The sequence below is a fragment of the Vulpes lagopus genome, chromosome 5, assembly GCF_018345385.1.
Source record: "Vulpes lagopus strain Blue_001 chromosome 5, ASM1834538v1, whole genome shotgun sequence".
Taxonomy (NCBI): domain Eukaryota; kingdom Metazoa; phylum Chordata; class Mammalia; order Carnivora; family Canidae; genus Vulpes; species Vulpes lagopus.
This window is the reverse complement of record NC_054828.1, coordinates 85092772-85105447: the sequence shown is the minus strand read 5'-3', so window position 1 is coordinate 85105447 and position 12676 is coordinate 85092772. Positions and strand designations below refer to the sequence as shown.

The 12676-nt window shown below is 45.7% G+C and overlaps 1 protein-coding gene across 7 annotated transcripts in view; it reads left to right on the top strand.

Moving 5' to 3' along the window:
- Positions 1-12676, top strand: part of SLC4A5 (solute carrier family 4 member 5) — a 118626-nt gene that overhangs the window by 95202 nt on the left and 10748 nt on the right. For all 7 annotated transcript variants that reach the window (XR_005987717.1, XM_041754342.1, XM_041754339.1 and 4 more), the window contains 4 exons: positions 2968-3081; positions 4311-4472; positions 5290-5468; positions 6631-6703. Coding sequence is in view for 6 of the 7 variants with exons in the window: in XM_041754342.1 (XP_041610276.1) it covers positions 2968-3081; positions 4311-4472; positions 5290-5468; positions 6631-6703 (528 nt within the window). In the remaining variant the exon portion in view is untranslated. The remainder of the gene's footprint in view (positions 1-2967; positions 3082-4310; positions 4473-5289; positions 5469-6630; positions 6704-12676) is intronic.

The following is a 12676-nucleotide window of genomic DNA, read 5'->3' as shown; positions in this document are numbered from 1 at the left end:
TAAGTACTTGATTTTTTATGCTCTTGAAATGCTAAATAGTAATTTGAATTGCATTTTCTTTTCTGGTCAAAATAAAACATTAATTAATCAAAACAGCACTTGTGTATATGTAAGCAATGGGAGGGAAGCTCAGAAGAATTTTAGCAACACTCTTCCACTATAAATCCCAAGGGCATTCCCATAAAGCAATCTTTTTTTAATGCTTCTTTGTTTTTAGTAATCTCTACACCCAGTATGGGCCTTGAACTCATCCCAAGATCAAGAGTCACATGCTCTACTGAGCCAGCCAGGCACCCCTCTCCTAAAGCCATCTTAAATAAATATTACTGTTACTGCTACTACTAATATGACTGACGATGATGATAAAATTGATATGAATAATTTAATTTTTTTCAGTATTCCATAAAAACTAAAAGGCTCTTTAGGAAGTTGGCAATATGCAAACTGAGGGGAAAAATAGTGTGCTTGCAACACAAATGCATCCTCAAGGCAAATTCCCTCCCTACCTCCCTACTTTCCAACCAGATTATATCCAAGTCACCTCTTATGTAAAAGATCTAGAACAGCAATTGCATCTGAGAATATCTATTTCCTGGAGGATTAAATATAATTCACATAGTAGGAAATTCTTTTATCACCAACTTTCCCCCCCTTAAGTTTCTTACAAATTCCTCTGTTGCCTACTGGAATTTAGCGTTGCAGAGAAGAACTGAGACCGTACCATTTCATACCCATAAGATTGGTAAAGATATGAAGATCTTGGGATATCAAGCGTTGGAGGTGAAAAGTTGGTAGAAGTGTAAATAGGCACAAGCATTTGAGAGAGCCGTTGGCCCTCTTAGATAGAGTTAAAGATGGATATGATTTTCCAATGAGCATTTCCACTCCCAGGTATACACCCCAGAGAAACTCTCACATGTGCAAGAATGTTCACAGAAGCATTGATTCTTAGAGGAAAGCAATGAAAATAATCTGAGTTGATCAATCAACAGGAGAGTGAAGAAGTAAATGGCAAACAATCATACAAATATTAAACTGCAATGCATATACACATAGACTAAAACTACATCTATCCACAAGGAAAAATAGCACCAACATAATGTTGAGCAAATAAAGCAAACTGCAGAAGACTACAAATAATATGAAAACATTTATGTAAAATTTTTAAATGTGCAAAACAATATCATATTTTGTTTAGAGCTATCTACATATTTAGTAAAAGTATTAAGACATTCATGGGAATAGGGACACCTGCGTGGCTCAGTAGTTGAGCATCTGCCTTTGGCTCAGGGCATGAACCTGGAGTCCCAGGATCGAGTCCCACATCGGGGTCCCTGCAGGGAGCCTACTTCTCCCTCTGCCTATGTCTCTGCCTGTCTCTCTGTGTATCTCTCGTGAATAAATAAATGAAAATGTTAAAAGAGAGAGAGATTCATGGGAATAATAAAGTCTAAATTCAGAGCAGTGGATCTCTCTCGAGAGCAGTGACAGGGAAGCCACTGGATCACAGAGAGGTATTGACTGAATGGGTATATTTTCATTTCTTAAGGATTGAGGAGTTCACAACTATCTATTACATCCATCTTTATGCTAGGTTTGACCATGTGAAATGGAGTGCATTTGACTGTTTTGTTCTACAAACAAGTGGCAAATTCATATGGTTTAACTTTTGATCTGGATGCTAGGAATATTGCAGAAAACCAATTGTAAATCTGCACACTGCTTGGTTTACATGATCATAGTAACATAAAGCAGTTATTGACTTCCAACTTTTAGAATCAACTTACAGATAAACCACAAAAGACATGTGTTTATGGAACACAATGTGAGTGTTCTCAGCTTTGACAATGTAAAGATCCACCTGGAAGAGTCACAGATGGAACAGGATGGGGAGGGAGGTGGTGGGAAGGGAAGCAAGCTAGCCTCCCATGATGGAGCACGAGAGCAACTGGTAAAGTCAGCAGAAAGAGAGGGTTAGTTATAAAACTTGAAAGTATAAAGGAAACCCATAGAAAGAGTTTGAAAATAACTCTCAATTATTGGGACTGAGGAAAGGGCAGAAGGAACAGTGCAGGTAAGCTAAATCTTTATCAGTAGATTTTGCTTTAAATTAGTAAATCAAAATATGAAAGTATAGCATATTAATGACATGGAGGAAAACACCAGAACAACTAAAATCAAGCAGACTTATTGGGGACATCTGGAGTGAAGAAAAGTGAGGTAGGGGACTTTGCTTTCTACACTATGTGGGTTTTTAACTATATATATATTATTTTAATAACAGTTTTCAAGGTGAGTATGGATACAGAGAATGCATTCAATGTTCCATTTCCTGTTGTTCTCTGGAAACTGCTATCCCTGAAGAGCGATAGAAAAGGTGGCAATATAGACGTTGGTCAGAAGGTAGGGGGCAGTGGGAGGAGGTCAGGAACCTGGCCTAGGATGGGCATTCTGAGACACAGGAGCAAGAGGCAAAGGACTCCTAGTGGACAGAAGGTCTGCAGGCAGACAGGGGTCCCCCAGCCCAGGCGGCAGTGCAGCAATCTGCCACATATTATCAGGAGCTAAAATTTTCTTTGGAGTTCAGCTTTGCTCTCACCACCCCTTACAGTGACTCAGTTCAGTCTGTCATACCAGGAAATGCTTTCAGCAATGACTACATGCCATGTGTCTAATAACAATTCCCATGCTCACTAACATATGCCAAGCCCTCTGAATATGTCCTAGCTCACTCAGGTCTATGAGGTAGGTGCTACTGTTATGTTCATTTTACAAATGAAGAAACTGAGGCTCCAAGAGACGATCTGCTTCCCCCAGGTCACACAGCCGGCAAGGGCAGAGTCAGGATTTGAACATAGGTCTGCTGACACTCAAACCCAAGTACTTAGCCGCGGTCCTCCTGCTGCCAGGGGACTGAGTCCTCCAGGAGGAGGGCAGGTGCTTCATTCATGCATCTCCTTTCTGTAGGTCCGGGCCCTGGTAGCCGACTTTTCCATTATCTTCTCCATCCTGCTGTTCTGTGGAATTGATGCCTGTTTCGGCCTGGCAACCCCTAAGTTGCACGTGCCCAGTGTCATCAAGGTTTGCCCCTGGTCCCTGCTCTGGACATTAGCTCTGCCCACCCACCAGCTGTAGTTCCTTTCCCCTCTCTGCTCATCAGAATTTCATAGACTCTCAGCTGTGGGGGTTCTCTGGGTATGCTCCACCTTTCCTCCACACAGGCTCCCAGGGGGTGGTCCCTTGAGATGGTAGGCTGGGGACATATTCACAGTGAAGTCCTGCTGTGGAGTCACAGAGTGGGGAAGGTACTGGAACCCACCCTTCAGCCCAGCAGAAGCCCCCTGATTTCCACTGACAGGTTGGTCTGCGATCCCCTGGCTCCAGCAATCTTCAAGTGGGGTCACCTGGGTCTGTTGAAAATGATCCCTGAGAACACTGATGCTCCAAGTGTGGTCCCCAGACTAACATCACATCATCACCTGACAATTTGTTAGAAATACATATTCTTGGCCCCGCCCCAGACCTGTGGAATCAGAAAGTCTGGGGATAGGGCACAGAGTTCTGCATTTTAATAAGCGCCCCCAGAAAGCCAGTGCCAAGTTTGAGAACTGCTGCAGAAGTCCCAGTAAGTCCTGACTTGGTGCCATTTGCTTGAAGCTCAGCTCAGGCCCTGCTCCCTTATTAGGAGCATCAGCCACCTACACTGGGCTTGGAGGTTCTAGAACTGACCTTCCCTGTCTTCAAGGGCTTGATCTCCTTGCTATGACTCCAGGGTTCTCTTTGATAGCTTACATGCAAAAAAGTACCTCTTTCTCTTAAATAAAAGAGAGATTTCAGCCCAGCTTCTGCAGAGATAATCCCATATTCTTAAGGTACAAGTCTGAATTAACATCTGATGTTTTACAGACCTTCCTGTATGGCTCCCCAGACAGGTAACTTAGAGGAGAGGCAGAAGCCTTAGGCACTGGGCCCATCAGATTCCTTACTCTTGCCTGTTGGGCCTCATTCCTGCTTCCTGCTACCTTGCAGTTAGGTCCTTGAGCTGTCTCCCAGCTCTCCGCCCCTCCTCGTTCCCAACCAATCCCAGGGATCTCAGTTCAGCAGACACCATGCCCTTCCCAAATCTGTCTGTGTCTGTGGTCTCTTTAAAGTTGCAGGTGCCTAAGGTCTTGGAAGGAAAAGATTAGGCTCAAAAGGCACCCTGGGGCAGGCAGGGGGAGTGGTGGGAGGTCAGGGAGAGTGGGGCCCCCAGGCAGCAAATGCACTGGCACAGGGGAGAAGAAAGGGCCATTTCCATTTGTTCTGCTCAGCCCACTCGGCCTGACCGAGGCTGGTTCGTGGCCCCCTTCGGGAAGAACCCATGGTGGGTATACCTGGCTAGCATCCTGCCCGCCCTGCTGGTGACCATCCTGATCTTCATGGACCAGCAGATCACCGCTGTTATAGTCAACCGGAAGGAGAACAAGCTGAGGGTAAGGCGGCTACCAGGGGCAGGAGCACAACCTCTTTCTTCCCACAAAGTTGGAAGGAAAAAAGAAGGGAGATGGTGCTTTTGTCAAAATGTGGGGCCATTTATAAAGCAAGGCAGGAGATCAGAAGCCTGGAGTTCTGGTGCATGTGTGGGGAAATGTGACCCCCAGATGTGGGTAAGGCCAACCAGGGCCAGGGTGATATGATCCAAGGACCAGGACCAAACCCAGTAGGGGCCACTAGGTATGGGCTGCTTGCTTCTCCCAAAGTGACTTTCCAGCTTCTTGACTGGGAGCTTGAGAGTCTGAACAGATCTGGAATTTTGACCCAGAACCCTGAGGCAGAGGAGAATCTTTCAGCCCCACCATCACCCGTGCCCCCAGTCCCTACAACTCCCCTCCCTGTCTCGGGTTTGAAGAGATTTGGGCTACCTTCTCCCCATCCCAATCTAGACCACTCATAGCTTGGTCTAATGCCTGCCCCTGCCAAGACCCCTTGTTCAAGAATTGCAGAGACATCGTGACCACTGGTAGGAGCCCTTCTTCCCAAGGACCCAATCCCAGTGCCTCTCAAGCCTAAATACCTCTCCTCCCTTTCCTGAGTCCCTTCCCTGGTTCAACAAACCCTGGGGTTGGTGATGCCTGAGCACCTCAGGGTAGCGACACCCCAAGAGTACCTAATGAAGGCTGAAGGGAGCCTTGAGCCATGTTCCACAAAATGGCTGCTCTGGGGAGATTTCTATCTCCCTCACCTCCTACCCTCAGGCAGCCTGGTGCAGACTCCCTAGACAGCTTCTCTGTCTCCCACTGCCTCATGCAGAAGGCTGCTGGCTACCATCTGGACCTGTTCTGGGTGGGCATCCTCATGGCCGTGTGCTCCTTCATGGGGCTCCCCTGGTATGTGGCGGCCACTGTCATCTCCATCGCCCACATCGACAGCCTCAAGATGGAGACGGAGACCAGCGCCCCTGGGGAGCAGCCCCAGTTCCTGGGGGTCAGGTAGGTGGGGAGCAGTGACTGGGGCCCACCTAAGCAAGGGTGTTTGGATTGGTAGAAGGGAAGCAGGTTTTTCTTACCATCAAGGTATTTGGGCAAAAGGGGCCCCTGCTCTGACAGCCCAGGGCCTACAAGGATAGGAGTGATATTTCTAGGGGGGAGAAGAAGGAGACAAAGATTCAGTTCTAAGTGGTGCTTTTTTGGTAATGGATTGCAAGCAGTACACCACCCCTGCCCATTGTACACTGACCTCTCACCTGCATGGGCCTGTCTTTTTGCCTCTTCTTCAAGCCCCCATGGGTGTAGATCCTACCCAATCTCCATTCTTTCAGAGTGTCTTCCCAGGACCGTTCCCACTCCCTAGCCTGTGGCCCATGGCCTATCACTTCCATCTCCTCACTCCTCCTTCCCTTGTGCCCGTGTCAGGTCCCTTATCTGTTACCAGCAGCCATGTGCATCTCCCACTTCTTATGGCCTCTGGGGTGAGCTCACACCAGAACTGGCTGTCCAAAGAATTTCTCCTCACTGCCTTGGAATACCTAGGCTACCCAGCCTGCCCCAGTGAGCCTTGTCTGGTCAGGGCAGGGTCCCCTCCTGGACTCCTGAGCCACAGATGATTGGCCTGAGCAGTCGACCCCGAACCCACCAACCCCCACCTGAGTTGTGCCTGGGCGCGGGCACTTGGGGACACATGCCTGCTCTGCCAGCAGCCGGGCCTCCTTCCTCCAATTTCCCTTAGTCATGCCCCATGGGGATCTTCTTACAGTCAGAGGGCAGGGATAATAATCAGTGCATGTTCCCATTTCATCCTCACAACTCCCAAGGCAGTTTCCATTATCTTTCTTCCTCTGAGTCTAAAGACATTTAGGGCCTTGTCTGATGCCACACGACAGTGGCAGAGCCACACCCAGGTCAGTCTGGCTCAAGTACCTCTACTATTAGTCACGGCACTGGATAGCCCCCCAGACGACCCTACAATTACCTCAGTCAGGGCTCACTCTCGTCCCATGTGCTGGTCAGCTGGGCCTCAGGCAGCAGGTTTACTCTCTGGAATGGGGAGGCCAGGGTATGGCCACAATCTTTAGGTGCACGCAGAGGGCTGGAGGGCTAGAGTGGTCATGGAGCATCTTCCAGTTCACCCTGACCCTGTGTTCCTGTCTGCCAGGGAACAAAGAGTGACCGGCACCATCGTCTTCATCCTGACTGGCATCTCTGTCTTCCTGGCTCCTATCCTGAAGGTGAGGCTCTGCTCCCTCCACCAGGGCCCCATCTGCCTTAGAAAGCCCTGGCCTGGTGCCTAGAGGTCCCACCTGGACCCTAAAGAGGCAGGACTCAAATACATGTTCCATCACCATCTTTGTTTTCTGGAATGTTGCATTCCTTATCAGCACCAGACAATCCTCACCACTATTTTCACTCGTCTTCAGAAAGTTTGGCCAAGTACCATTCTTGCTTAGATCAGGAGCTTTCCAAACTGGTTTTGTCTCCACGTTGTGGTTTCGGCTCACTAGACACTTGTTTGCTCACCCATTTTCTGAAGTTTAAAACTTACAAGGGGAAGGCTTCTGTAGATTTTCCTGTGGCCTTGTCTGTTCCTCTGTCTTGTGTGTCTTGAGCACATACCTGATTTTTTCTCCCACACTGTTTGAAGCTCCTTTTGCCCATGGCCCCCCAGACCAGCTGGAAGAGACCAAATCAAATGGGAGTACATTCACAGCAGGCATCTGTGGGACCCTCTCTCTCTGCACAGGTTTCTCTGTTTCTCCAGTTCAGCCACTCCCCCCGTTGAGTTCATTTGCTGCATTAATACAGTACCACAGACCAGGCACTTTAAACAACACTTATTTTCTTACATTTCTGAAGGCTAGAAGTCCATGATCAAAGTGTCACCAGTCTGGTCTCTTCTGAAGCCAGATTCGGGGGAAATGTGAATTATTACTCTGGCCATGATGGAAAAATTTCCATGAGTCCACATAACTCTAAAGGCTCTGATATTGTCTTAGTGTTCAGTGACAAAAACAGTTTGAAAAATCCTACCCCCACTTCCCAAAAAATCCTACTGGAGGTTCTTTTATAAAAAGAGTAGAAAAAATACAATATCATTTTATTCACCACCAATTAATTTATTTGATATATTTTATAACTGAGAAGACCTATCTAGATTTTTAAAAGATTTATTTATTTGTTTGTTTGTTTGTTTCACAGAGAGTGAGCAAGGGCACAAGTAGGCAGAGCTGCAGGCAGAGGGAGAGGGAGAAGCAGATCACCCCCCCGTGACCCCCTTACTCCCGAGCAGAGACCCAGGACCATGACCCGAGTTGAAGGCAGCCACTGCCACTTAACCGACTGAGCCACCCAGGCACTATATAGATTTTTATTAATCATAAGATTTGGGATTACTCATTTGCTTGTATTAAGGTATATACCTTTTCACTTTTTTTTTTACTTTTTTTTTTTACTTATTTCTATTTTTATACCTTTTTATAAAGATAAGCTTTCAGAAGAAGTCAACAACTTTGCACATGCTTTTTCAGAGACTGATCCTACCCAAAACTACTTCTGGGAATAAGAGTTCAAGAGTATCTTTGAGGCAGACCTTCCCCATCACAACCTGAAAATTATCCAAATGTCTTCCATCTTAACCAAGCAAAATAAAATCGTTTCCTACAACAACAGAAAAAGATTGGCTTTCAAAACAGTTTAAATGCCTAAAGCATTATCACTAGCTGACATCAGTACTAAATACTGGGCTAATTTTAAGCTAAAGGAAAGATATTTTGTATAGCCAGTTCAAGAAAAATATAATTAATCCAGATCTGAGGTCCTCGTTTTAATCCCAGCATTTAGTTCCAACAAGAAAAATTTTCCAGGGCGCCTGGGTGGCTTAGTCAGTTAAGTGTCTGCCTTCAGCTCAGGGCATGATCCCAGGGTCCTGGAATCGAGCACACCCCCACCTCCCCCCCACACTCCTTGCTCAGTGAGAAATCTGCTTCTCCCTTTCCCCTTGCCCCTTCCCCTCCACTTGTGCGCTCACTCCCTCTCTCTCTCTCTCCCACGCTGTTTCTCTCAAATAGTCAACAATTTTTTCCCATAAAGCTTACTTAACTTTTTGCAACTGTATGTTTGCCCATGTCTGTCAAATTAGGCACAGCTGACTATATACAAGATTCAGAGAACTTACATTGGGAAGGCTATCTACCCAAGATGTACTTTAGTTGAGTTTGTTTGTTTGTTTGTTTGTTTGTTTTTGAGAGAGAGAGAGAACAGGAGGAGGGGCAGAGGGAGAGGGAAAGAGAATCCTCAAGCAGACTCCCTGCTAGGCATAGAACCCATCAAAGGGCTCAATCTCAGGGCCCTAAGATCACGACCTGATCCAAAATTAAGAGTTAGACACTTAACTGACTGAGCCACCCAGGAGCCCTTGGACTTTTAATTCTTGTTTATGTAGCCAACAGGGGATCCTGAGATCAAGACCTGAACTGTGATCAAAATCAGTTATTAAAAAAAAAATCGGTTATTAACTATACCTTTGTACCAATTCCTCCAGTAGAATTTTGCTCTAGAGCTTCTCAAATTTTATTTTTTAAAAGATTTTATTTATTTATTCATGAGAGACAGAGAGAGAGAGAGAGAGAGAGAGAGAGGCAGAGACACAGGCAGAGGGAGAAGCAGGCTCCATGCAGGGAGCCCGACATGGGACTTGATCCTAGGACTCCAGGATCACGCCTTGGGCTGAAGGCAGGCGCTAAACCACTGCACCACCCAGGGATCCCCAGCTTCTCAAATTTTAATATGTATAAAAATCACCTGGGAGAAGCACCTGGATGGCTCAGCTAGTTAAGTATCTGACTCTTAATCATAGTTCAGGTCTTGATCTCAGGTCATGAGTTCAAGTCCTATACTGGGTTCCATATATACATAAAAAAAAATCACCTGGAGATCTTGTTAAAGAAAGATACTAGTATAACACTTATGTTAACTATTCTGGAATTAGAATTAAAAGTTCGTTTTTAAAGAGATACTAGTTGGGGGATCCCTAGGTGGCGCAGTGGTTTGGTGCCTGCCTTTAGCCCAGGGCACAATCCTGGAGACCCAGTGTCGAATCCCACATCAGGCTCCAGATGCATGGAGCCTGCTTCCCCTTCTGCCTGTGTCTCCGCCTCTCTCTCTCTGTGTGTGACTATCATAAAAAAATAAAGAGGTACTAGTCCAAATAGGTCTCAGTAGAACCTAAAACTCTGCGTTTTTAATAAGCTCACAGGCAATGCCACAATGCCAATAATACTGGTCCAAAGACCATACTTTGAGCAGTAAGGGATGAAATCTTTCTCTCAGTGGATGGTTGTACTGATTTAGACACAGTGATTTTTACTGCTAGAAAATCACTGATAATCTTCAGCCCTATTATCACCAATTTGCAAATTTTTGGTTATCTTTTCAAATGAGGGCACTGGGGGATGAGGTGCCATGTATCTGACGGGTAGCATACACAACTTAACACACTCAGTTCTGCAGATTCCCAGTCCATCCAAAGCCCTGAAGATTTATCTTATGTTTTGTTGCACTTTGCCACTGCTTTTCAGGACTGTGGATTTCAGCATTCTTTTTTTTTTTTAAAGATTTTATTTATTTATTTATTTATTTATTTATTTATTTATTTATTCATTCATTCATTCATGAGAAACAGAGAGAGAGATAGAGAGAGAGAGAGGCAGAGACACAGGCAGAGGGAGAAGCAGGCTCCATGCAGGGAGCCTGACGTGGGACTTGATCCTGGGTCTCCAGGAGCATGCCCTGGGCTGAAGGCGGCGCTAAACCGCTAAGCCACCCAGGCTACCCAATTTCAGCATTCTGCTGCAGGGGAACCCCTGACCATAACAGAAGCTTCTCCTCTGAGCCCCATGAGTTGTTCAAATGGTCTCAGCTTCAAATTATATGGAAAGGCTGCAATGTCCTTATGTTTGTGGGACTGTGACATTTTTGACTCTTCCAACAGAGGGGTAGAAAGCTGACACTAGAGCCGCCTTTTTTGCCATTTGACTGTTTCATTTCATTAATGTTTGAAAAGGGCCTTTCTTTGGGGATTCAAGGAAGATTTGTGTGGATCAATCTATAATTCTACATCACAGCCCCAACACTTGTCAGTCTGATGTCATAGGCCTTGGGATTTGCTAAGAAAGCTGTTTGATCCTGCAAATGACAGGACAGGAGATAATTTCCTAGGGTTGATGGGTCAGACACTGGTAACTGCAAATTCTCTAAAACTTAGCCCAGTTCTCCTCATTAGGTCAAAAAGAAGTTTTAAGCCGCCTGAAATTAGTGTTATTACAGACTAATACTAAGTCTTTTTTTCTTAAAAAAAAAAAAAGATGTTATTTATTTATTTGAGAGAGAGCAATAGAGAAAGCACAAACAGAGGGAGAGGCAGAGGCAAGCAAGGACCCTGATGGGGGCTTGATCCCGGAAACCCAGAATTGTGACCTGAGCCAAAGGCAACCCCTTAACCGGCTGAGCCACCCAGGTGCCCCAACTAAGTCTTTTATTTAAGATTTTTATTTCTCTCTCAATTGCTCCCACGACTTGAGAATGATTAGGACAGTGTTGTTCAGTGGAAATTTTAACTTTGTTTCATAATTAGGCAAACAATCTCATAAGCGACATACAAATGTAATGGTGCAGTGGCCCATATTTCCCTCCTTTGCTTTAAGATCAAATGTCTTGGGTTGAGGTTTCCAGCACATAGGTTCCATTCATGGTTTGTGTTTAAAAAATGAACCCAGTCTAACTTATTTTATTTATTTATTTATTTTTAAAGATTTTATTTATTTATTCATGAGAGACACACAGAGAGAGACAGAGACACAGGCAGAGGGAGAAGCAGGCTCCATGCAGGGAGCCCAATGCGGAACTTGATCCCGGGACCCCAGGATCATACCCTGGGCCGGAGGCAGGCGCTAAACCACTGAGCCACCCAGGGATCCCCTCTAACTGATTTTAATAAAGAGGCTATTTATTTGGTTGGGTTTATGGACATCCTAAATGGCATCTAAAAGTTGAGCACAGGACTTTATATTTGGCCACATGTTCTAACATGACAACCCTGGAGTCAAGGCAGAGCCTTATTCAGAGTGGCAAGTCAAAGAGGCAGATAAAGGGAAAGATGAGGGGTGCTGGGTAGTTTAGTCGGATGAGCGTCCAACCCTTGATTTTGGCTCAGATCATGATCTCAGGGTCATGAGATCAAGTCTCCAGTTGGGCTCCATGGTGGGCATGGAATTGGCTTAAGATTCTCTTTCCCTTACTCTCTGCCCTTTTCACCACCAACACCCCCCCACAAACACTGCTCACAAACATACTCTTTAAAAAAAAAAAGGGAGGGAAAAAAAAAAAAAAAAGGGAGGGATCCCTGGGTGGCGCAGCGGTTTGGCGCCTGCCTTTGGCCCAGGGCGCAATCCTGGAGACCCAGGATCGAATCCCACGTCGGGCTCTTGGTGCATGGAGCCTGCTTCTCCCTCTGCCTGTGTCTCTGCCTCTCTCTCTCTCTCTGTATGACTATCATAAATAAATAAATTAATTAATTAAAAAAAAAAGGGATGGGGGGAAGGATGAAAGAAGCAGAAACGCACGCCACTTAGAGAGACAGTGGAGAAATACCTCAAATGGTTTATAAAGAGTCATAACTATGATTGTAGAACAGTATAAATGATGTCCCACTTTTGAAAAAGCTAACAAACTACCTATGAGCATGATCAGAAGAAAATATGTCCACCAAACCATTAGTGATTAGTTAGCAATTAGTGGGGGGTTGGTTTATATATACATATCTGTTTTGCTTCTTTTTAAAATCCAATTATGTATGGTGTATAATTTTTGTTAATCAGCACGTACTCTCTGCCAATGGTGGTCAGCTCAATAAAAGTCCCCAGAGCAATGCAGGTTTGTGGGGTGTCCCCAGCTGGGGCTGGGAGAAGGAGCTGACAAGAATAAGCAGAGGGCTTTCTAGGGAGCTTTCCCATGTTCCAGAAGGTGTGTCTTCAGTTAAGCCACAAGGGTTCTGCAGGGTTGGAAGAAAGGTGGCAGGGTGACCAGGCTGGGACAGCAGCTGCACAGAAAGAAGGGGGCGGGTCAGCCCCCCCCCCACAACACTGGCTGTAGATCTGCTCTCAGAGGCTCAGTTCCCCCTAAATATCCAGCTCCCTCATGGTGTGGGA